General features: G+C 39.7%; 1 protein-coding gene across 2 annotated transcripts in view; it reads left to right on the top strand.

Moving 5' to 3' along the window:
* Positions 1-27,482, top strand: part of LOC144604686 (docking protein 5-like) — a 257,087-nt gene that overhangs the window by 154,349 nt on the left and 75,256 nt on the right. For both annotated transcript variants that reach the window (XM_078419333.1, XM_078419332.1), the window contains one exon: positions 2,914-3,103. In XM_078419333.1, coding sequence (XP_078275459.1) covers positions 2,914-3,103 — 190 coding nt within the window. The remainder of the gene's footprint in view (positions 1-2,913; positions 3,104-27,482) is intronic.

The raw sequence follows: 27,482 nt of genomic DNA, 5'->3' as shown, positions 1-27,482 counted from the left end.
AGCTTCTATCTCAGCCTACCTGTCTTTCTCTCTTTCTCTCAAAAATATGTCAGCAAAATCCCCTTGCAATATTTCTAAGGAAATTTGAAAAAAATATGTACTTTAAATTTTAATTAAATAACTTAAAATAAGTTCATAACTTAAAATAAGTTCATAAATTCATATGACATAGGAGCAGAATTAGGTCATTTGGCTCCTCGAGTCTACTCCACCATTCAATCATGGCAGATCGATCTCTCCCCTATCAACCCCATTCTCCAGCCTGCTCCCTTTATGCTTTGACATCCTTACCAATCACCTATCAAAGAACCTTACCAAACAACTATCAATCTCCACTTTAAAAATACCCAATGACTTGGCCTCCACAGCCGTATGTGGCAATACCAAACAACTACCAAACACCTCCCTCCGGCTAAAGAAATTCCTACTCGACTCCTTTCTAAAGTACGTCCTTTTATTCTAAATTCAAAATATATTTCAATTATAGGAGGCTGATTTACATCTTGAGCCTCTCTCATCTTCAAATGGCTTCATGCATTCAAACATAATTTATATTTGAAATCAGTTTTTTATAATTATTAATGTGCATAGCTAGAATGCTCCCTATACTTTTACTCGCACCAATACACATATAAAATTGTTGCATAAATATTATTGCCATATTTATTTGAATATAATTCTCTGGATTTGCATTTTTTGTTAAAGACAAGCAAATAATTGTGAATTGTGACACAGTATAGAGCTGAAGGTAAAGAGAAGCTCATAATATCACAAGAGAGGATAAACTTTTAAATTCACAGTAGATAAGTTAAATTGTTCTGATCTCTTCCATTTCAGACTTCAGAAGGAATTGCTTCAAACAATACGAGAACTTTAGAATAGCTTCAGCTTTCAATGGACTGAGACCAAATCCTATAAATGTAGTTTCCATCTTTGTAACGGATGAAGAACAAAATTATAAATAGTAGGGCTTCTATACTGTTTGAAATAGCCATTCTGATTTGGAAATATGCGATCAATTTATGGGATTTATGATTAGAAATGGAATTGCATAGGATATTATGCAAGGCCAACGAACAGAGAGATGTACCAAAATAGACTGAGAGAAGACATGTCAGATTATTGAGTGATGATCTTGGACAGGTTATCGGCTGCAGGCCAAATTTCAGTAGACTACCATAAGAATTGGTGATGATTTAGAAAAAAAGTGTCCATATTTTAAAAAGATATGTGATTGGGTGCTATAAAAAAATAATCAATGCCAATGTATAAAAATCCAAAAGAAATGTTACAAGTTCCATCAGGCGTTGTTGAAGCAGGGAATGCAATATTTTACAGGGGTATTATAAGCTAACAAGAATTGACAAAAGGAAGACTGATATAGGTTATGGACTTTGTGAGAATATTCTTGGAGGTAGGAAGAGAAATAAATCATCAACATTTTGAAGTCATTAAAATACTGAAATGAAGGCTGAGATACAAATTCGAGGATACAGCGGATAAATCTGAAGTTAGCAATTTTAAAAAGAATGTTCCTTTTGAGGTCACTTCTGGAATATTGGATGCAGCTTTGGTCTTTGAATCTTCAAAAAGAGAATATATGGTAACTGAATAGTGTACAGAAATGAAATTGTACCCCAAATATGAGAGATGTTTGTCTACCATGAGTTTTCCCCATAAAAACAATAGGACATTTTATAGTGGCATATAAAGTTAGATAGAGGGTTTAAAAAAAAATCTAACATAAGTAAAGAATTAAAGATCAAATTGGCAAATTGACTAAATATTTGAAATCCAGAGCAGAAGATGTTATTAAAAGGACAATAATTATGTAGAAGATGTCATTGACATGTATGGTGGCTCAGACAATCTTAGGTTCTAACAACATATTTGAGGTGTCCTGACCAACAAGTGTGTTTGGTCCCATTAAAATGTAAGGAAATTCCCTAGATAGTTAAACTCTAGTCTACTGGTCTTCTCCTTAAAATTGCTAACTAATCTTTGTTAGATATGGAGAGAGAAATAAATTGTATTATTTCACCAATTCTACACTGCAATTATAGGTTATGCTTGGTATGATAACATAGAATCCAACTCACCTTATCACAAAAATCAATCAACATATAAATAAGATCATGTTTTTTTTTTACTTTCCCATTCTAAATAATAACATTGATGTTTCAATTTTAAATACTCATAAGAAATGCAGCAGTGATCTTTCAGAGAAGGTCGATTTCATAGGCATTTAATCTAAAGTTTGGTCACATTACTTGCCTTTCAAGCCAGTAATTAATATATTTATCTCAAGAAATTACATTTTGTATCATGTTTACAACTTTTTCAAAAAATTACGTTTAGTCAAGATATAAGCTTTCAGTTTCCAGGGACCTTGTAACCAGCTCTGAAGTGGTCTACAGGTACTACTTTAATAGAAAGAAATAAAAATGGAAAGCTATTAAGTTGCAGCACAGTGGCACAGCAGTAGAGTTGCTGCCAGTAGAGTTGATCCCATTGGACTTCAAGTCACTAAACTGCTTACAAAGGGCGACGCAGTGGCACAGCCGTAGAGCTGTTACCTTGCAGTGACAGGCTCGATCCTGACTACAGCTGCTGTCCGTACTGAGTTTGTACGTTCACCCTGTGACTGCATGGGTTCTCTCCAAGTGCTCCGGTTTTATCCCACGTTCTAAAGTTGTACAGGTTTGTAGGTTAATTGGTTTCAGCAAAATTGCTAAATTGTCTCTATTGTGTCGGATAGTGATTGTGTACGGAGTGATCGCTGGTCGGTGCAGACACGGTACTGTATCTCTAAAGTCTAAAGAGTCTAGAGCATGGATTATATTTAAATGTAATAGAATTCTCACAGAAGGCAGATATCATGGTGTCTCTAAATTATTTGATTTACGTTTTCAGAAAGGTTCAATGTATATTTGATGCCATCTCCTAATCTGGATGTACATGGAGAATGCACTTTACAAATAACATATGAGAACATCTGTCTTTGGGACATCCACAATCCTAGACTAAAGCTGGTCTCTTGGCCTCTTAGTGCCCTCAGGCGGTATGGACGTGACCCCACGTGGTTCACATTTGAAGCAGGCAGGTAAGTGGACTTTGTTATTATTTTTATTCCTTGTTCTTATTGATGGGGGATGCTTTACCTAGTTTCTCCAGTGGTTATTTTATATAAAGTGGTTATCACTGTTCATAGTCAAGTTATTGAAATACCGTGAAAATACATAAGCAATGAATTTTAGGTCATAATAAATTAATGTTAACTTTGAGCTAATATAACTTTTTAATATTAGTTTTTTTATTATTGCTCTTTGATAACAATAGTATCAAATGGCGAAAATCACCTGAGATGCTGCTTTATTAATGGGAATTTACCTCAGAATGTGTCTATTTTGATGTAAATGGTATCCTTTTGTTTACTAGTGTCTATCTTAAGCCAGCAATTTATCCTTGTCTTTAAAGGCATAGGAACATTTTTTAGTTTGAATAGCTGGTATTACACAGCAGAATCCAACCTTACCGTTGTATCTTATTTCCCCATACTTAGTGCTAATTTTGATAAGTTTGAACCAAATTCATGATTTTGTTAACTGCAGTCTTGATATTTCAAAATTCCCTTCCAACAAGCTCCTGGGATAAGTTTTGAGGATGAAGATTTGAAGCCAAGATCACCGGATATCTTCTGCCTGAGCTGTCAGGATAGATTGAAACCGTATTTCAAATTGGCATGTACAAGTGGTTGTGGATAATCTGTGTAGGAAGGATCTGCAGACGCTGGTTTACCAAGAAAATAGACACAAAATGCTGGAGTAACTCAGCGGGACAGGCAGGATCTCTGGATAGAAAGAATGGGTGACGTTTCGGGTCGAGACCCTTCTGATTGCTATGTATTTAAATTTTGCAACTCATTTTAAAAATGTTTAAATTATGTTACATTTATAATTTGTAGTATGTGCATTGTCAGTGAGTGCATATGAGAGTACATGTGAAAGAAAGAGCAACATTAATTATTGATGATCTGGGAACGCATGCATCCATTTCTAGTAGTCTACAGATTACCTGGCGCGTCTGTGGGACTTGAGAAGTTCAGAGTAGAGAAGCACAATTCAAATTTCCAGAAGGTAAATAAAGTTTTCGAAAAAAAGTTAGACAGCGTATGAATGTGGTTTCTGAAAGGACATTCTGAAAGAAGATTCAGTGATAACTTCCAGGAGGGAATGGGATGTATACATGAAAAAAAGAGAGAATTGCAGGGTTGTGATGAAAGAGCAAGGGAGTACAAATAATTGAACAGCTCTTTCAATGCCCCAGCTCAGACTTCATGGACTAACTGATGTTCTCCTATGCTCAGGAGCTAGCAATCTTGCCTCTGAATTAGAAGGTTGTTTGTTCAATTCCCTCTCCAGAGGCTTATGTGTAAAAAAACTAGGCTGATGGTCCAGTACAATAGTGAAGAAGAGTTATACTTCTGTCGGTTCTATTTCTTGTATTAGATATCAAGCTGTAGAAGGTCCCATGGTACACTTTTAACAAAGAGCCAGGGAGTTCTAGGTCAAGCCTTAGTCAATATTTATCACTCAAATGACACTTAAAAAATATATCTCATTATTCTGAATGTTCTTTGAGGAAGCTGGCTGTTTTATTTCCATGCATAACTTTATTGCCAACGTACATTTTGGCTTGCATTGCGAGTATGAAAGTTATATGAATCTTTTCTTTTCCTGCTAGAGACATTTAGGTGAAGAAGGGTCTCGACCCAAAACATCACCTACTCCTTTTCTCCAGAGATGCTGCCTGACCCACTGAGTTACTCCAGTGTTTTGTGTCTATATAGCAAGGAAACTGGCCTTTCAGCTCAACTCATCCGTGCCGACTGAGTTGCCTAACCGAGCTAGTCCAAATAGTCTGTGCATGGCCCATAAACCTTCAATTTTATCCTATCCATGTATTTGTTCAAATGTCTTTATATATCGTAACCGTACATGCCTCAACCACTTCCTCCAGCAGGTACTCCAGCACTTTATTTCTTTTTTTTGCTGGAGGAAGTGGTTGAAGCATGTACGGTTATGATATATAAAGACACTTGAACAAATACATGGCTAGGAAAGCAGTCAAGCAGTAACTCTGGAGAACGAACAGGTTTTGGGTCAGAACCCTTCTTCAAACTAATAGTTGTGGCAGGAGAGAATGCTGAAAGAGAGGTGGGTGCAGGGCAACCCTTGGCAAGTGATAAGTGCATAGAGGTGAAGAGAGGGGAGGAGGGGGGGGGGGGGGGGCAATTAGCAGATGCTTGGACAAAGGCCAGAGATGAAAAGACAAAAGTGTGTCATCAGGATAGAAGAAGTGCAAATTGACCTTTTCTATTTTCTCTGAATTTAATCCTCCTCTACTAGTTGCGGATGCCCTGATATCAAGTTCAAATGTTCCCTGTCTAATATTCTTCACCCTTCTATTCCCCGAATGGCCAAACACATCTGAATTATTATTGCCTCAGCATTATCTTTTTATTGATAACACTCTTATGCAGCGTCGTGGGATATTCTTGACATGGTTCCTATTCAAATTACATCTCCTGTTGGTTTTAATGCTCTGGTTATGTGTAGATTTTAACAATGAAGTAAAATAAATCTATATATTATTTGGATAACATAATTGGGCTTAATATTAATTGGGAAACAGCATCCAAAATATTGCTATGGTTCAAAGTTGAAACTACAGTCCGAACCTTTTTTCCCAGGATAGAAAAATCAAATATTTGAGGGCATAATTTTAAGATGAGAGGGGCAAAGTTTAAAGTAGATTTGCGAAGCAAGTTTTTTTACACAGAGGGTGGTGAGTATCTGAAGCATGCTGCCGGGGATTGTGATTGAAGAAAATATGTTAGTAATATTTAAAAGACATTTGGATAGGCAAATGGATGTGCAGGGAATGGAGGGATATAGGTTATGTGTAGATAGTTAAAGTTATGGTTTAGCATTGTGCTCAGCACAGACATTGTGGGCCAAAAGCCTGTTCTTGTATGTTGACATGATGAAACTGCAAAGTATTATTTCCAAGAAACGTGAACATTAATTTGTGCTCCTCTGGAATTAATTTTAATTTAGCATTTAACTTGGTTCTTGGTTCTTGGTCCTCCAAAATATTCCAAATTGAATTTAAACTGGAGGTGACAAAAATATAATATGAACGTTCAATTCTTGAACTTCTGTTCAAAATCTACATTGGCCATTGGAAGACAAAAATAACTCATTGTTATTTTCTTTCCCATATCTGCTCTGTGCTTGGAGACTGAGCCAATTGAGATTGTAGTTACAGCAAATAGAATAATTTGTCAAGCATGAAAATCTGCTGGATTGCATCCTTGTCGATAGAATGATCAAAAGTATTTTTATTTTGCGCAATACACTCGAGTACCTCGGAAATTGGGGATATCTGAAAAGAACCAAACATTATCACATCAGGGAGGGAGATTCTTGTCTCAATCAGCATACTGTGTGCAGTTTCATTTCAAAAGTATTCTAATTTACTTACCTGTCGTTTGTGATTTTTATTTTCTGAATCTCATCTTTTGGCATTCTAGGAGGGAATCGGCTATAAATTCTGAGCTGCTCCATAAGTAGGATCTTATAGCAGTGTAGACAGGTTGTATTTTCAGTAGCTGTGTTTTACGAGCATGTGACACACGTACAGCACATTTTAAAGCTCACTCTGCAGAATGTCGTCATTCCCACCATGAGCTCCTGCCAGTCTAAGTGATAAATTGCTCATTGCTTTGCAAATGAGTGTTAAAATATCAGTCTGTCATTTTGAAGTTATACTCTGCATTGCTGCAGCTCCAGAAATGATGCATCCGAATCAAGGGAAAGTGAGTCACTCCAATATTACACTGACTCCAGTATTAAAGTCCATCATTATGTACTAAACACATGTTGTTGCTTCTGGTAAAATGCCCTGCCAACTTAATTTAGTTATTATTTTGTTCCATTATTTTAAACTGTGGAACAAGTAAAAAATATCCCAATTAACGAAAATCACACCAGACTTTAAAAACATCGAACCTGAACACCTACATGAGAAAATTAGGCGGTCACATTGGCACAGTGGTAGAGTTTCTGCCTTACAGCACCAGAGACTAGGTTCGATCCTGACTATGGGTGCTGTCTGTACAGAGTTTGCACGTTCTCCCTGCCATTGTGTGCGTTTCCTCCCACATCCCAAAGACTTGTAGGTTTGTAGGTTCATTGGCTTCAGTAAAAATTGTACATTGTCCCTCGTGTGCAGGACAGTGCCAGTGTATGGGGTGATAACTGGTTGGTGCAGACTCGGTGGGCCAAAGGGACTGTTTCCATGCAGTATCTCTAAAGTAAAGTCTAAAATAATGAATAAGAGTGAGGCCAATTTATCCCATTGAATGAAAAGGTAGACAACGGTAGGTAACATTTGATTTATATCTGCAAGTCGGAGGTACATTTTTTAATTGTTGACAACCAAAACATTTTCACCAAGAGAGGTGGAGTTTTAAGCTTCAAGAGTAAATTGTAAATGTAGAATATTCCATGTTATTATTGACAAGAAACTAACAGCATTTTAGATCTAAAATCAACCTACTTGCATTAGATGCCTCAGGGAAATTCAGTTTTATTGGTAAGGAGCATGAGGGAATGTTAAAATGTCAGCTTTTTTGCAGAAATTATTGCATATTTGCTTGAGAGAGAAATGAAATTTAATTTGAAATGCAACCTTTTATTATGAGCAGGCATTCATGTTTTGTTTTTAACGTGTCCTACGTAGTCCATGGGGCAGGAAGAGACCACTTGGCTCTTGGAGTATGCTCTGCCATTTATCAAGTTCATGACTGATCATCCAGCTCATGATTATGTTCCCTCTCCATCTTCTATAACCCTTAGTTCCCTTCATATTTTGACATCTTTTGACTTTGAATGAAATGAATTCAACAATTGATCATTCACAACCCTCTGGATTAAAAAAATCCCAAGTTACACCAAATTCTGGGTGTGCAATTTTCTTACCATATCAATACCGAATACTCTTCCCTTATTCTGGGATTGTGAGCCTTGGTGCTAAACTCCTCAATCGGACATAACATCCTCCCAACATCCAGTCTGTCAACTCTGTAAGAATTTTGTAAGTTTCAATGTGATCTTCCAAATTCCAAAGGATAAAGACCGAGCTTCGGTAATCTTTCTTCATACTCAAGCCCACTATCCCTGGAACTGTTCCAGTGAATCTTTTCTAAGGAGACTAACCTGTACACCATTGCTCCTAATCCAGTCTTACCAAGACCAATGATTTCAATGATTTGAATTATACCTTATTGTCACTTGTACACAGTGAAATGCTTTGTTTTTGCATACTAGTTATATAGCATACTTTACCTTGGCAGTGCACAAAGGTTGCCATCTTTCTGGCGTCGACAATGTTTCAAAGGTTCTGAGTATAGTCTTATCTTCAATGGTGAACCAGGCCTGCCACCGGGCGGTCCCTTTATGTTCTCACCGACATGGCCCACTGGCTCCCTCTTTGTTCTTGACAGCTCCCCACTGGGTCCCTTATTTTCAGCGGCCCCTTGCTGAGACCTTCTTTATTCTCGCTGGCCCCCCTCCAGGTCCCTCGTTCTCAGTGGCCCGGCCTGCCGGATTGCTCTCGGCAGAACAAATGCAACTGAATGCAACTGAAGTCTGAGGAAAGCTTTCGACCTAAAATGCCACCTATTCCATTTCTCTAGAGATGCTGACTAACCTGCTGAGTTACTCCAGCATTTTGTCTAAATTAATTTGCAGTCGGACTTTCTTGGTTCTGCCTCCAATCCCTTCATCATAGATGAAAAATGAAATATCCACCTGCTACATTCTGCAGACTGTATAGTTGAAAAAAGAATTGGCTGTACATTTTCCAGAAGACTGCAGCAAAAGCAACAGATTGTTGAAAGTTCAGCAATTTCTGGTAAATTCAACTGATATCTCCGGAAAATGCAGTGAATGGAGAATAGTTGTACACAAATTGTGTAGTTTGTCCCCATCATTTGTAGCTGTGTGCAGTCTCCAAATGTGTTGAAGGAGAGTTACCAAATTATCGCCATTTTGGTAATTATAACTAGAAATTGCCTTCGGCCAATTTGTTCAGGATCCAATTCATGATAAACTCTAAACAGGATGACAATTTCACTCCATTCAAATTTATCATGGACCACAAATTAGGAAATGTTTAAGAATAGGGTACAATTGCTGGAGTAACTTAACGGATCTGGCAGCATTTCTGGAGAAAAAAGATGGGTGACGTTTCAGGTCAGAACCTTTCTTCAGCCTGAAAGTAGGGGGGGGGGGGGGTTATCTAGATCTGTTTTTTTCCTATCTCTTGTCAACCCCTCCCCTACTCTGTGTAAAAAAAAGGGTTCAATCCTGACTACGGGTGCGTCTGAACGGGGTTTGTACATTCGCCCTGTGACCACATGGGTTTTCTCAGGGTGCCCCGGTTTCCTGTGACACGCCAAAGACATATAAGTTTGTAGGTTAATTGTAAATTGTGCCTGGTGTGTAGGATAGTGCTAGTGTACAGGGTGATCGTTGATCACTGTGGACGGAGGGCCGAAGAGCCTGTTTCTGCTGCGCTCTAAACTAAACTAAACAAAACTAAACGAAACAACTTGGTGCTATTTGCATATCCCAGTGCCTTATGCAGTTGTGCTACTCAAGTTTGTTACTTCAAATCAACAAGCTTGTTTCCAATACATTTATATCTATCCAGGGACAGGCCCCTCGGTGGTGGTGAAAGGACTGGTTAATAACATTGGAAGTAGACTCTTGGGTGAAATTAATCATTTTTAATAGTTAATATATGGTGTAGGAGCCATTTTGCATTTATTAGTTATTTTCGCTCATTGATATCATTACCTTGTATTCTGCTGTAGTTTGGACACGATAAAGTTAATGCAATACTTACGTAGGGGCTGGGCGGAGCCAGAGTACGGGCAGTTGGGTACGTGCTGGCGGAGAGTGTGTAAGCTGGGAGGTGCTGACAGAGGGTCAGCTAGAAGCTCCGCCAAAAGGTTTATCAGCCATGATATAATCGCCTGTAAGTTTTATTAACAAGAAGTTAATACAAACTGTGTCGAAGTTATATCTAGCAATTCGTAACAATCGCATAGACTGTGGTAAGATATGGAATTTTACCTAGCAATTAATAAACAGTCGATGACAAGAGATATGCCAATATGTTTATTGCACCTTCAAATAAAGAAGACTAACTATTAAACGTCTAGGAGGATCTCTGTTATTATTGTTCGAGTTATTACGTTTATCGCTGACCCGGTCCATGCAAGTGGCAGCTTGGGAGCTAATTGAGATAGATGAGAAGCTGGCCGCTAATATGGAGAATGGGGCAAGGGAGAACTGGTAGAACAAATTTCTTTGCATTTGGTTTCAGCAGAAGAAGTTTGTGAACCATGGTTCTTTAGTTTAGTTGAGTTTATTATTGTCACGTGCACCGAGGGACAGTGAAAAGTTTCTGTTGTGTGCTATCCAGGACTGCACTCTAGCTGGTGAGAGGATGGTTCAGTTGCCTGATTACAGCTGAATAGCAGAAAAAACTCTCTGAATCTGGAGTTATGCGTTTTCAAACTTCTGTTCCTGATGGGAGAGGGGAGAAGAGGGAGTGACCAGGGTGAGAGATAGTTCCTTGATTATGCTGGTGGTCTTACCAGGCAGCGTGAAGTGTAGATGGTCAGTGGAAATGAGGTTGGTTCGCGTGATAGTCTGGCCTACGTCCACAACTCTCTGTGGTCTTGGATGGGCCTGTTCCCAAATCATTCTGTGATGCATCCCGATAAAATGCTTTCAACGGCATATCTGTAGATGTTGGTGAGGTTTGTTGGGGACATGCCAAACTTCCTAAGCCTTCCATGGAATTAGAGGCTTTGGTGTGCTTTCTTGGCCGTTGTTTCGATGTGGCTGATCCAGGGCAAATTGTTGGTGATATTTATTTCTAAGAACATGAATCTTTCAATCTAATTCTGTGTACTGCTTCGCTCCTTGAAGTCAATCATAATCTCCTTTGTATTGCTGGTATTGAGGAAAAGGTCGTTGTCTTGGCAACAGGTTATGAGGTTCTCAATCTCCTCCCTGCACTCTGTCTCGACATTAGTTGATATCTGGTTCAGCAACGATCCCTGTCCCAAAATCTAAAAAAAGCAACCTTCCACTTCCAACCTCTGTCTCCTTCTCATCAAACCAATTTTCTATCCGATTGACTAGCTCATCCTGGATCCCATGTGACCTAATCTTCCGAGCCAGCCTGCCATGCGCGACCTTGTCCAAACCCTTCTAAGAATTTCTCTCATCCTCTCCACCTCTTTAAATAATACGTTGAGAATAAAAGTGTCTGCTCCCATGCTTGACTTGCCACTGTTTGATTAAATGTTCCCAATCTTTACTTTAGACTTTAGAAATACAGCGTGGAAACAGGTCCAGTCCACGCCAACCAGCGATCACCCTGTACATTAGCACTATCCTACACACTAGGGATGATATACAATTTTACCAAAGCCAATTAACCTACAAACCTGTATGTCTTTGCAGTGTGGGAGGAAACAGGAGCACCTGGAGAAAACCCATGCGGTCACAGGGAGAACATACAAACGTTGTATGGACAGCACCCATAGTTAGGATAGAACCCAGATCTCTAGTGCTGCAAGGCAGCAACTCTACTGTTGCACCACTTTGTCACTCTGTTGTGCAAAGCAGTTGGATTGATTCCAGCAATGAGGGCAGGCAATCAGCACATCCCATCTAAAATAAATGCAGTGGGGAGGAACTGTAGATGCTGGTTTAAGCCGAAGATAGACACAAAAAGCTGGAGTAACTCAGCGGGACAGGCAGCATCTTTGGAGAGAAGGAATGGGTGACATTTCGTGTCGAGACCCTTCTTCAGACTGAAAGTCTGGGGAAAATTAGAAGACGATGTAGAGAGATATAGAACAAAGAATGAAAGATATGCAAAAATGTAACGATGATAAAGAAACAGGCCATTGTTAGCTGTTTGTTGGGTGAAAATGAGAACCTGGTGTGACTTGGGTGGGGGAGGGATGGAGAGAGAGGAAATGCTGGGGTTACTTGAAGATAGAGAAATTAATATTCATACCACGGGTTGTAGGCTGCCCAAGCGAAATGTGAGATGCTGTTCCTCCAATTTGCATTTACCCTCACTCTGACAATGGAGGAGACCTAGGACAGAAAGGTCATTGTGGGAATGGAAAGGAGAATTAAAGTGTTTAGTAACCGGGAGCAGGTGGACTGGGTGAAACAATCGCCCAGTCTACATTTGGTCTCGCTGATGTATATGAGTCCACATCTTGAACAATGGATACAGTAGATGAGGTTGTAGAAGGTGCAAGTGTACCTCTGCCTAACCTGAAAGGACTGATGAGGTCCCTGGACAGAATCGAGGGACAGGTGTATAGGGACAGGTGTAGCATCTTCTGCAGTTGCAGGGGAAGGTACCTGGGGATGGGGTGTTTTGGGTGGGAAGGGATGCGTTAACCATGGAGTTGCGGAGGGAATGGTCTCTGCAGAAGGCAGTAAGAGGAGGAGATGGGAAGATGTGACTAGTGGTGGGATCCCGTTGGAGGTGGCAAAAATTTTGGAGGATTATGTGTTATATGCGACGGCTAATGGGGTGAAAGATAAGGACTAGGTGGAGGGGGAGCAAGGACGGAACTGCAGTGTACCGAGGAAACACAAGTGAGGGCCTCATCTATGATAGGAGAGGGGAACCCCCATTCCCTAAAGAATGAGGTCATCTCGGATGTCCTGTTATGGAACACCTCATCTTGGGCGCAGATGTGGTGTGGACGGAGGAATTGGGAGTAGGGGATAGAGTCTTTGCATAATAAATGCAATGTGACTTTAATAGAGACTGGTAACATTCAATTGAAGACAGATGGGAATAGAGACAGCTGAAAATGTGCAGGGTAAACACTGCAGAGGTTATGAGGGTTTCCCATGATTTTGAGCTACTCGTGGCAGAGGATCAAACTAGCATGGGCCTCTTGGAAACATCCTCTCCACGCCCACTCTATCCAGGCTTTTCGTTATTCGGTATTTCATTGAGATCCCCCTTATCCTTCTTAACTCCAGCAAGAACAGGCACAGAGCCATTAAACACTCCTCCTACATTAACACAATCCTCCTTGGCAGTGGTATGAGGGGTTTGATCTTATTGCCCGAGTGGGTAGGGGGCAAATGTTGTCCTCTTGGACAAAACTCTTTTGATGCATATTTTCCGCTTCCATCCAATGTCACTATTATTTGTTATTTGCTTTAAGGATATTACAGGCACATCCGTACATACTGCCTGCTGCTGGTAGCCGGCTTACATTCACAAAACATTACCTGAGGAGGTTGGATCGCGTGAGAATGCCCAATGTCCCTGGTCAGGGAATGAGACAAGTGCACAGTCACACTATCTGATCAAAGAAAGGTCACCATCGTTCTTGCTCAAACCATCTGCTGCCAATGTCACTGGCTTTTTGGACAGCTCTCTCTTTCACTTGATTCTTCATCATTTATGTTTCAGCAGTTGGCTGGCAGAACCGGGTGTTAAAATAGCCCAGGATTCGATTGAAGATTGTAAGCGGATTTGATGTTCAGAATCGTTCCCTTCGAATCTGTGCTTGATCTGTTGTTTCTATAGTAACCCACTCACCCAGCAGTAGTAGGGCAACTAATGTGATAAGGATATTTGAATGATCTCAAATGTTATTCTTTGTTATCTGATATGAGCCAGAGGCATTGAACGCTGACTTTTATACACACAGGCAGAAAATAGCACGAGGTTTAAGATTTCTCTTGAGCTCGGGGTCAGCAACTCTATTCTGGCTTCACTTAATTTGCATCTTTTGCTGATCAGTCTTTGTCCAAGCAAAGACAGGATCATGTTGATGGGCAAGGAAATACTCTCGCAGGCAGGTATCATTGTATCTTCACTGGGTCCCCTTCTGTTCTCAGCAGCCACCCCCCTCTCCTTCCCCCCCCCCCCTCCCCCACCCCACACCGGGCGTCCTCTTTGTTCTTGGCAGCCCCACGCTGGTGCGGGAGGAAACCAAAGATCTCGGAGAAAAACCCACACAGGGCACTTACAAACTCTGTACTGACAGAGCCCATAGTCAGGATCGAACCCAGGACCCAGGACTCTGGCGCTGAAAGGCAGCAACTCTACTGCTGCACCACTGTGCCGCCACTTTTTTTCTCTCAGTAGATGCTGCCTGATTTGCTGTGTTTCCCCAGGATTCTCCTTTATTTCAGATTTTCAGCAACTGCTGTATTCCGTATATCCCACAGCTCCGGTGTGATGTTTTTTATTTCCACTTCTCTACTTCATCCACTTACCCCTCCGTCAGTCGCTTGAGCTGTATCAACAAACCTTAGCCTCTAGCACTCCCTCCTAGTGAACTCCAGCCAACATCTTTTGTGTTCCTTTCCACCCTATTGTGGCCATTCTCTTTAATCTCTCTCACCCTCTCCTTTCTTTGCAAGTTTAAATCTGCATATTTTCTCACTTTTCCAAACTCTAAAGATTGCCAATCTGAAACATTAACTCTCTTCCCCCTCCACAAATGGTACCGGAGCTGTAACATTTCTAACATTTTCTGATATTATCCATATTAAACCCTGTGTATTTTTGAATGAGAAACCCTGCATTTATTGTCCAACCCTTTTCTTGAGCTTTGATTCTTATCTCTTAGCAACCATTCACTTTGTGCTTTGCTCTGCTCTGCTCTTCCACCTATTTAGTGCCATCTGCTCATTTTTTGTGTACTGAATTTTTCTCCTATTTACTTTCAAAATTAATATACGAGCTAAGCTAGATCTAATGATGAATCGCTGAATTTAAGACCAATTCATAGATTTAGTCTAAACCAAACACTTCACTCTCAGTTTACCTGTGCACAATTCCTAATAAATATTTTAGGATCTTGCCAGTGATGTGAAAATATATTCTCACCCACCTGACCCATTGCATGTCCATAAAATATACATTACAAATATGAATTTTTACATGCACATCTTTTTTTTCTCTTATTCTGTATCAAGGAATGATTTCTAGCAATTGAGTGTTAAGTGCCAATATTTTGAGTCAAAAACTACTAGCTTGGCACATTTAGTTGCTGGCTTAAAATATTCTTTTTTTTCTCACGATCTTTCTCATTAAAATGCTAATTATCAGAAATTATCATGTCTTGTGTTAAAGCTATTATTGCAATGTTTTTTTTCTTCCTGTCAGTAGCTTAGTTTTTAATCCTCAGGATCCAAAACTGCTTCTTAATAATATAATTTAAATATAATGCATTTAATACTACTTTGAACCTCCATTCAAGTTTTCTTCATTTATGCAATGACGTCCCGGAAAATGCACCATTACAAATGTAAAATACAAAGTCTAACACAATTAAGTACATGTGAGCATGAACATAAAATTGCATTGTGTACAAAGATGATTTAAAACTCAACAAATGGCAATGTAGAATTTACTTAAGATAGATACAAAATGCTGGAATAACACAGCGGGTCAGGCAGCATCTCTGGAGAAAAGGAATTAGTCACGTTTCAGGTCGAGACCCCTCTTCAGGGTCACCTATTCCTTTTCTCCAAAGATGCTGCCTGACGCGCAGAGTTACTCCAGCTTTTTGTGTCTATCTTCGGTTTAAACCAGCATTGGCAGTTCCTCCCTACTCTACTAGAATTTACTTAAAGTAGCTTTGGGACAGCCCGTCTGAAAACCATTAGATTCAAATATTACTTGCGGAAAATTCTATTAATCTATGAGGAAGTATGCAATATCTTTTCCATTAAGTTTCTCATAAGGAGTTAGAGTTTATACATTTCAACCACTTGAAGTTAATTGGGCATTTAAAATTATTAACCTGTACATCCTGTACTAATTGTCAGTGACACAAAATCTGATATCAAGTTCAAGTTTTATTCAACTCAAGGGAATTAATAACACTAAAATGTAAAGGGCATGTTTCAAGTGCTTCAGTGATTTTGTTCAGACTTTGTTGCTGCCAATTCAGTCTTTCATCTTTTTTTTCCTATTACATGGCATAGGGTCAGAGCTCTCTTACTGGCAAAGAAATATCCACAGTTTAATTATAGTAGAGATACTCCTTATTTGTATTGGACAGAAATATTTTATGTAACCTCTAGCCTGACATACCTCTTTGAAGTTGTGGCCAACGTGGCTTCAAACAGAGGGCGAGTGTTTATTTTAAAGCAAACTGATTTGAAAATATATTACATGCAATAAATTATTTATGGAGTAGGAATTGCATGGCATCAGTTCCGTTCATGAGTTAAGCCTTGTGAGTCTCCAATACTTGAGCTGCAGGAGCTGTGAAAGATCGAACCACATTCCTCTTCCCTTTGAGAATTAAAGATGAATCCAAATAGATGCTCAGTTGTAGTCAGCTGCAGTACGTTCACAGGTGCTCATGGATTAACAGGCACACACAGATTAATGGGTGGACATACATATGCACATATACATGTGCATGGGTACACACACACGCACAAACATACACACATGCAAACAGACAGTCAGACAGGCAGACACAGATGCAGACACACACATATACACACGCACAGACACACACACACACACACCCTTCAAGCCACTTACACAACTTCACTTGTAATTGATCCAATTTCTTACTGGTTATTTGTCTTTCATTGGGTAAATTTAACATTGTAAAGATACCGATATTTTACTCTCATGCATAACCCTAGGCGTGTTTTGATATTCTCTCAATTTTCATAAGATTCTGCTATTTTTGAGCAGTTTATGTCAGCCGTCAACAACACTTGTGGGTAATTGTGGGGCTTATGAACAGTTTAGTAAATCCAAGAGGTGCTTTATACAATGCAATTTACTTTGATTTCAAGTATTAAATGCTGCTTTCTCATTCCTACTTGGCAAAGTATATTTATCCAACTATAAGCTGAAAAGAAGCAATAAGTATTTACGAAAAATATGCAAATTAAGGCTTCCCCTATGCTCCATGTCTTAACAAAATTATGAAGCTCTTTTAATTATAAATCAAAATTATATGAATACGCATGAGATTTAGTAACACATAGCTGGCAGTTCTTTCCCCTGTATTATCAGAAAGCTCACCGCACAACACAAAAATCCCTGTGGGATATATATTAATACAGAAGAATGTTGCTAGCCTAGGTTGCCTGCATCCAATCTCTGTAAGATGTCTCCTTCTTTCTGAGGCGCCATTTTGTCTCCTTACTCACTAAAATCTGTCTTCCAGTTGAAATTGCTAACTAGCAACCGAGTGTAAAATTTGAGTATATGGTGGAAACGCAAAGTGAGCAGCATCTAACAGTTTCTCTGAAAGAGATAGAGTTTATAATTCTAAACAGGCGATCGTCAATGAGCAGGTCACAGCCCTTCATCTCTGAAGCTCCATAGATATTGCTTTCACTTTCCCCTCTTTCCCATTTTACATTGTGATCCTTAAGCTTGTGTGAATCAACATTGTTTAGTTTTACTCCTTTACAAAGGACAAAGGACAAAGGACACTCAATTGAAGTCTGTATGTTATCTATAAAAAAAGTCTAGTTAGTCATCATCTCAAAAAGCCCCAAAATGCCACGGATAATAAAGATGACCCCAGGTGACATTTAAGCTCCACAAAGATAACCACTGGATTTGTAGTTCAGCCATTCTTTACCATGATCTTCCTCTCATAGCCTTTACCAATCTGAACCAGTCTGATAAAGGGACCCGACCTGAAACTTCACTTATCCATATCCTTCAGAGATGCTGCCTGATCCGTTGAGTTACTCCAACACTTTGTGTTCTGTGTACCCATTACCATGATTACTCAAACCCATTCCTGTCGGCACCCTTTATGTGGCAACTATTTGCATACCTTGGAAGCAAAGAATTTCACTGTGACTTGTCACATGTGACAAGAAAGTATTCATTCATTCATTCATTCACCTCACGTGTTTCCCAATCTCCAATCTCGTGAATGATTTCTCATACAACTTTGCCTACACCATGTAATTGTACATACCGTTTTGATCTGACTCGTTTTTGCTGACAATCTTTCCACATATCTAACAGGCAACGACCATTAACAGTTACTGAACAGAAAGGCTTATCAAACCAGTATTTACATATTGCCTCAGTTCTGCAGCAGGAAGATATAAACCCAAAGCTTATTGCAGTTAATAGAAATATCAGCAATATATGATTTACAAATTAGTTGCACAGTTTTTATTCAGGCATTATGCCTTATGATTCAAATTTTAGAACTGTTCACAAATATTAGATCAGGAGAGTTTAATTCAATGCTGCAAGGCAATGCATAGATGCAACCAGATTTCTATTACAAGCACTAATTTTTACAAAAAATATGGGGAAAATAAATGTATTCTACATTTTCCCAAACTAAAATATTGAACATTGCCACTTTCATTATTTCTCTGGTGTGAATGTTGTGTTATGTATTACAACTAGATCAGTGCATTTGCCTTCGATGCCTCCCTTTTAAAATCTGTGTAAAATAGCATTCAAGACCACAAATATCTTCACTCCAGTTTAACAATTGCCCGTGGCAACGAAAAACACATAAAACCAAATAACAATGGCTGCTGCACAATTTCAACATTCGAATTGTCTCCACTTCAATTATCACATCAATACAATTTAAAGAACTTGTTCATGTTCACGAGGTTTTAAATCATTCAATGTGAAAGTTCTTGCCAACTCCTCCTGATATTTCTAACATTCCAACATTCCATTCCTGAAACCACATACATTTCTAAAAGATGTATTTCTTATTCTGTTTTTGGTTATTCAAAAATAAGGCCTGCACTATCTCACATCGTCAGTCAGAATGGCTTGGAGCCAGCACTTCACTTGAGCATGTACATTCAAATTCAAGATTCTGTGCATTGGACCCATCTCAGTTTGTTCCAATCGTATTAGTACACAGATGTCATATCAAAGAGTCAATGTGTCATACAGTACTGAAACAGGGCCTTCAGCCCAACTCGTCCATGCCGACCAAGATGCCCCATCTAAACTAATCTCATTTACCTGCATTTGGCACATATCCCTCCATACCTTTCCTATCCATGAGAAATTTGTGAACCACGATCTCCCACCTGCAAAACCACGCTAACTATCCCTCATTAAACTCTGTCGATCCATTGTGACCCATTTAAAGTCAGAGCAATGGCAGGGTGCAGCCCCTGATGTTGACTTAAGCTGGAGAGGGGATAAAATAAAATCATTTGCACCTAGCCCTGTGCAGTAACTGGGCAAGGCTGGGTTGTCCTTTATAGCCAAATTGCACACCAACATATGGCATCACAAAGTGCAGATGAAGCGCTTAACTTTGGAGTTAAATCTATCCGCACCCTGAACAGGACTTATGTAATTAAGAGGTACAATGGGATGCTTGGGGGGGGGGGGGGGAGGGGGGAAAGGGGGGGGAGGGAGGGAAGGGGGAAGAAGGGAGGGGGGAGAGAGGGGAGGGGTGGAGAGGGGAGGGGGGGAGAAGATGCTGCACCAATGCAGGAGAGGTTTGGGTCTAACAGGTCCACTTGGTCTAGTCTTGTTTAAATTTCCCCCCTCTCACCTTAAATCTATGCCCTCTAGTTTTGGACAATTTCATGCTAGGATAAAGATTCTAATTGTCTACTCTATCTATGCCTCTCATCATTTTATATACTTCAATCAGATCTCCCCACAACCTCTGACATTCCAGAGAAAACAATCCAAGTTTGTGCAATCTCTTTTATAGGTAATCCCCTTTAATCCAGGTGACATTTTATTTAACCTCTCCTGCATGCTCTCCAAACCCTCCACATTTTTCCTTTAATGGGACAACCAGACTAGTGATGGGGTAGTGATGAAAAGGTTGTTGCCGTTGCCATGTGAATGGATTTACCCATTCACTGCAACAGACCATCGAGAGATTGTTAACTGGTGAGATATCTTGCATGCTTGAAACCCTGGAACCCAAAATTCAATAACAGTGGGAAGATGTGACCAGAAAAACAAATTTGGATACAAATAATGACACATTTCCCTAAAACCCCCATCCATCCAGTTGCATAACAGGAAAAAACTTTCTCCCAGTAAACTAGTCAAAATTATCCATGTTAACTACATACAAACATACCACGACTCCAACAATGAGACACACTCAGCTGTTCAAGAAATCAGGCTAGGCTAAAACACACACACACACACACACACACACACACACACACACACACGCACACACGCACACACGCACACGCACACAAACACACACACACAAACACACGCACGCACACGCACACACACACACACACACACACACACACACACACACACACACACACACATGCACACTCACACACACACACACACACACACACACAGTAACGTTCAGGTTCAGGAACAGCTTCTTCCCCACCGCCATCAGGCTATTAAACATTACAACCTCTAAATAGGCTCCGAACTATATCGACTTGAGGACATTGGTTTTGTCTTTTTGCACTATTATTGTATGTTTTTAATGTGTATGTATGTTTGCATATATTTAGGTATATATATGTCTATGTATATGTACATATACAAACATATAGACATATGTACATACACCAAAAAAAAATTCTCGTTTATTATATTGTTTACAAAATGCTATGTTTCCATATTCTGCTTTGCTGCTGCAAGTAAAAATGTCATTGTTCTAACTGGGACATAAGACAATAAAACACTCTTCACACACACATATGCACACACACGCACACACACACGCACACACATATGCACACACACGCGCGCACACACACACGCGCACACATATGCACACACAAACACACACACACACACACGCGCACACACACACACACACACACACACACACACACACACACACACACACACACACTTACACACAGACACACTTACACACACACACACACACACACACACAGACACACTTACACACACACACACACACACACACACACACACACACACACACACACACACACACACTTACACACAAACAAATAGAAGGCAGAGTGATCTTGAGGAAAGGATGATTGCAATCCCGATGGCCACACATCCTATGGCCTGTGAAGCTGGAATCTTTGATGATGATGATGCAGTGCACATATCTAATTCATCTCCTCACATTCTATTTCTCCTTCATCTTGTATGTCTTCTGATTTTCGACAATCTCTTGGCTTAATCATGCTTGGTTCCAGCTTTCGTTATTTGTGCAGAAAGGGACACTGAGATGATTTGATCAATTACAAAAAGATGGATATTTGGGAATTGTGTTATCATGGAGTTTTGGGATTCTCTTCTTTCATAGCTGGTAGGTGCCACTGGGTCAACAGTATTTATTAATCACTCCTGTTTCCAATCAACACTGATATGGAGCCAACTTTATGACTTGTTGCAGTGCTTGTGGTCACAAAATTCTAACATTTCTGTTAAGGGTCAGCTTCAACTTAAAGAACATGTGAGCACTTACAACATGGAAGATATATTTCCAAGTGAGATTGCAGATTTGTTATTCCATGCAAGACCTCACTTCATCCTTAAGGCTATTGTGATGGATACATGGGCTTTTATGTGGTGCTGGTAAACGACGCATACTGCAAGGATTTTGCTGATACAGAAGTGCACTCAATGCTCAAGCTGGTTAATGGGGGGAGCAATAGCATCTTGAACATGAATAAGTACATCAATTACCCACATGGGACAGCACATTGGCTTCTGTAGAGTTGCTGCCTTACTGCGACAGAGACCCGGGTTTGATCCTGACTACGGATTCTGTCTGTACGGAGTTTGTACCTTCTGCCTGCGACCACGTGGGTTTTTCTCCATGTCCTCTAGTTTCCTCCCACACTACAAATATGTACAGGTTTGTATGTTAATTGGCTTCAGTAAGTTGAAAACATTGTCCCTAGTGTGTAGGTTAATGTACGGGCCGATTGCCAATCAGGGAAGACTCGGTGGGTCGAAGGGCTTGTTTCCACACTGTATCTCTGAAGTCTAAAGTCTAAAAGCAGCTTTTGAATATTTGGTATGGCTTCCTCAATGATGTTAAATCAAATATTAGCAAATATTTGAAGCAAATTGAAGCAAATATTAGCATTTCTCTAAGTAATTGGAACAGCAATCAGAGGAATAAGAATAAATATTTATCATTGTCTATGAAGCACAACATTCAGAAGGAAAGTAGAGGAGATGTTGGAGCAAGTTTTTTACACTGATAGACAATAGACAATAGACAATAGGTGCAGGAGGAGGTCATTCGGCCCTTCGAGCCAGCACCGCCATTCAATGTAATCATGGCTGATCATTCTCAATCAGTACCCCGTTCCTGCCTTCTCCCCATACCCCCTGACTCCGCTATCCTTAAGAGCTCTATCCAGCTCTCTCTTGAATGCATTCAGAGAATTGGCCTCCACTGCCTTCTGATGGTGGGAAGTGATTGGATATGCTGGCACAGTTGGTGGTCGAGGCAGATATGATCGTGGCATTAAGAGTTTTTTAGATAAGCACATTGATATGCAGGGAATGAAGAGATATGGATCATGTACAGGTAAATGAGATTAGTTTATCTTGGCATCATGTTCAGTACAGATATTGTGGGCTGAAGGGTCTATACCAATGCTGTACTGTTTTATCTTCTCAAAAATGTAGAGCATTTTCCATCATATTTGATCTGTAAGCCTTCAAGCCTGATCTATCTTGCAGATGGTGGTATACCATTATGATCTCGAAGTGGAAAAATGCTTTGACTGTGATTAAGTGCCTGGTCGCTTTCTGATCAGTGATGGGCCCCAGAATGCTTTTGGATGAATGGACAATGATGCCCATTCAAAGTTGAGGATAAATTATGAGTTATTGCCAGGTACTAATCTTTTCACATGGCGGCTCATTTATGTTGTGGTTGGACAAGGACTACTTCACTGGTAATGCTGGTGGAATGGAGTTCTCATGTGAAGCTCAGGACTATAAAGTAAACGCTCACACTACAATCCGTTACTGCCTGTCACAGTCTATTTCCTCCTCCTCCTCTTTCTCTACCACAAACAGAAGCCAAATTTTGTGTTTGCCAAGGGCTACTTGCATGTCAGTCATGATGGGTGAATTATCGCAGGCACAATCAAATGCCTCATAATGATCACGTCACATTAACCTCCTCGATGGACATGTTGATCACAAACACAATATGAAAGTTCATGTGAAGCTTGGAGCATCTAACATGTGCAGTCTATCATATCCTGAATCTTTGGGAGTCTCCCTAACCTGGAGAAATCCAAGTTCTCCCAGAGCCTGTTGTTCTCCACTCAAGAAATTCCCTTTCAGTGAGTGAGACCATCTGTGAAGTCCCATGTTCAGTGGTGTATACATCTAGATAGCGATGGACAATATACATGATAGGCTCCTCATAGGAGTGATCTAGAGGATAAGTAATTCAGGGTTACAGTGTCCTCTCTTCGATGAAGTGTTCCTCCTCTAGGTCAATGTAGGAGCTTTGTGCCTGGATGACACTTGCATTAGCCATGAGCCTTCCTTGCTTTCTCCTTAGACCTTCTCATACCATTGGTCTCCATCTTCCTCAATACTCTCCAGGACAAGCAGCCATTTCTATTTAGGTTATGTTGACCATGGCAATGTTCAGAATGCAGCCATATTTTTCATGCTCCAATCTCTGACGATCTATCTTGAACAAGTTCAATTCCAACTAACTATGGCGGCACGGTGGCGCAGCGGTAGAGTTGCTGCCTTTCAGCGAATGCAGCGCCGGAGACTCAGGTTCGATCCTGACTATGGGCGTCGTCTGTACGGAGTTTGTACGTTCTCCCCGTGACCTGCATGGGTTTTCTCCGAGATCTTCGGTTTCCTCCCACACTCCAAAGACGTGCAGGTTTGTAGGTTAATTGGCTGGGAAAATGTAAAAATTGTCCCAAGTGGGTGTAGGGTAGTGTTAGTGTGCGGGGATCGCTGGGCGGCGCGGACCCGGGGGGCCGAAGGGCCTGTTTCTGCGCTGTATCTCTAAATCTAAATCTAAATCTAATTGCCAGATAAACCTGCCAGTGATTGATGGGTTCTTTAAATGGCACAGGTACAAGGCTTGCTTCTGTACTTCAGATATGTTTTCCTCTTCAATGCATGGTTATCCCCTTATGGAATCATTTCCATTACATGTGCATTAGCCAAGGATTAATATCACCTCCGCATGTTCCACGAGCTTTCCACTAATGCAGGTAATGTGCGCACAGCCATTCATTTTAAATTTGCACATGATATTTTTTTGATTACTTTTAATAATCAATTGTATGTCACTATTCAATTGTATTAGGACATATATGATCCTATTGCATTTTTTGGTCTTTATAATCATAGAACTTAGTTTTACTAAGTTTTACAAAGCATTTCACAGTACCTAGGTACATGTAACAATAAAGTATAATTGAATCATTGAATACTTTCCACAGTTTTTACAACAAGTTGTGCAAAAAAAAACCATCAAGCTAGCAATTGGACAGGTAATTTTATTAACACTTCAGCAGAATGTTTGCAGCAAATTAACAAAAACTGTGCTAGATTTGCATTGATAAAATTATCAATGTACGAGAAATATGTGTGGTTGGGCCGGAACCACAGATGGTGAGACCTCATTGTGATCTAGAAGATGCAGTCTAATATTATACATGACACAAAATTAATTATTGGCCCTTTAACTTGCAAGATGTGCATATAAGATTACAAATACAAGAACGAGAACTCAAATAAGCTTAGCTATCATCCATTAAAACTCTCGAACAAAGATGCTATTGAAGCAAATACTGTTTCAACTAATTGGATTCTTCCAGTAATTAAAAAATACCGCTTATGTCACCAAGAGGCTTCTGAATGTACAAATACTAGATAATAAACAAATGAAGTAGTGCAGGCCACTAATTGGAGCATAAATGTACTGGAAGCCATAACCTTTCAATAAACATTTTTTAAATAATGAGTTATTCAAGGTTGCTATGATTTCTATAACATAATTTGAAAATGGTATATGCATTGCTAAAGTGTATTTAATGAGAAATATGAAAGTTGCATATTTTTAGCCACCAGCTGAATTCATTTGTCTATGTGTACACTGGTGGTGATCAAGATGAAATCATGCTGATATGTTCAGGTTTATTGTGGACCAAAGTCACATTACTTATTAAGTTAATGGAAGAGCATCAGACTGGATAGAGTTCCTAGCCTCTTTGACATTTTATCTGGATATTGAGAGAAACGACCTTTGAAATTTTTAAACACACATTTTTCTTGCAGTGATTTGTGTTGTGTTTAACCAAGTCATTGTTCTCTCAGTATAACTGAACTTCTTCTAAGATGGAGAGTCTTCAGGATGGAAATTGGAACCGGTTCTGAGATACAGGAATATGACATCCTGTATGCAGAATTGAAGGGAATCCTGCACACAACTTCTACTTGTGAGCCTGATTTAAGAAAATTACCTTTGTCACTTGCTTTGAGGTTTGCCTGAAGTGACATTTTTTAAGCACAGGATTTTAGGTTCTGATGTATCATCAGCAAACATTGACATGCATTACTCTTGACATGAAAATGATAAATTCCAGCCTCATTTCCAAATGAGTGGCCCAGCATCATGTTGGAAGAGACAAATTTGAGACATGGATAATTTGAAGGCTACAGAGCAGACCCGCTTTCTTGCACCTTAAGCAGGTTTTGTGGAGTGGTTAGTAGGGTTTACTTGTCAACAAGTCATAGAGAGTCTTCAATAGAAATCCTCCATTGTCAGAGTGAGTGAGGCCCAGCGCAAATTGGAGGAACAGCACCTCATATTTCTCTTGGGTAGTTCACACCCCAGTGGTATGAACATTAACTTCTCTAACTTCAGATAGTCCCTGCTTTCCCTCTCTATCCCCTCCCCCTTTCCCAGTTCTCCCACTAGTCTTCCCATCTCCGACTACATCCTATCTTTGTCCTGCCCCCTCCACTGACATCAGTCTGAAGAAGGTCTCGACCCAAAACGTCACCCATTCCTTCTCTCCAGAGATGCTGCCTGACCCGCTAAGTTACTCCAGCATTTTATGTCTACCTTCAATAGAAATAAACTGAGCACAGGGTACTCCACACCTGTTACAAAACAGGTAAGCACCATTATTGGAGATGTGTGCTTCAATAAAACATTTTGTTGAGTGTATACAGCTTTTCTAAAAACTAATCACAATTATTTATTCTACAGATTATTTATATAGTTGCAACATAATTAAAAATAAGGAAAATAAGATAACTCAGTATATAAAATATATTTTAGTCAATAATTGCGCACAGATTAATGATATTTAGCCTACCTCTACGTTAAATGTTCATCAGGATTTCATTGCAAATAAATTATAATTGATTATATTTAGCTCATGATTGGTGGGAAAAAATATTTTCCTAAGTCAACATTTAATTTCAAATGTACACGTAACACAGAAATATGTGCTATCTATTTCTATTGCCTTGCTTTACTTATTAGAAAGGAATTACCTTTAAACAAGCCAAGAAAATATGGCTCATTGCACTTGCCAGCCCACAAAACCTGCAAATAAAAATTCAACAGATTGCATGAAAATAAATTTATTACTTCATGGTTATTTGCACAGTGGATTATATATCTAAGAACCTTAGATAAAAACGACCAAGAAACCGGAACAATTTCAACCAGATAAAAATTTTGAAATGGCTTGACAGAATGTCAATCAGTGCCTTGAATGTTCGAGACTTAGCTCATTCTGTAAGGGTGGAAATATGTTGTTCGGCTACGTAATGTTGTCTCCCAAGCACATTCTAATTTTGTACATTTACTACTCACTGTAAAATGTGGCATTTAACCTCATGTTCACACCTAACAGGATGCAATAACTTTCATATGTCTATGAAGATCTGAGATAAACAATTTGGAATAACATGAGTCCTCAGCCTAAACAACGTACAAAGAAACCTCCCCAATATTTAGGATGTTAAATTTGTAGATATATCATAGATGGCTGCCTTAACAGTGATCACAATGTTAGGGTGGTGTTGAGTGGAGTCTAATTCTTTGTGGTTTAGTTTAGAGATAGTGTGGAAACAGGCCTTTCAGCCCACCGAGCCGTGCATATGTCTGCTTCTTTAACAATGAAGAAGTAAATTGCCTTTCTGATCTAACTGAACTTAACACACACACCAATATCACAACTCAAGACAGACACAAAAGGCTGGAGTAACTCGGTGGGTCAGGCAGCATCTCTGGAGAAAATGAGTAAGTGACGTTTCGGGTCGAGACCCTTCTTCAGTCTGAAGAAGGGTCTCGACCTGAAACGTCACCTATTCCTTTTCTCCAGAGTTGCTACCTGACT

The sequence above is a fragment of the Rhinoraja longicauda genome, chromosome 22 (genome assembly GCF_053455715.1).
Source record: "Rhinoraja longicauda isolate Sanriku21f chromosome 22, sRhiLon1.1, whole genome shotgun sequence".
Classification (NCBI taxonomy): domain Eukaryota; kingdom Metazoa; phylum Chordata; class Chondrichthyes; order Rajiformes; family Arhynchobatidae; genus Rhinoraja; species Rhinoraja longicauda.
The sequence above is the reverse complement of the archived record's forward strand: the minus strand, read 5'-3'. Positions and strand labels throughout refer to the sequence as shown.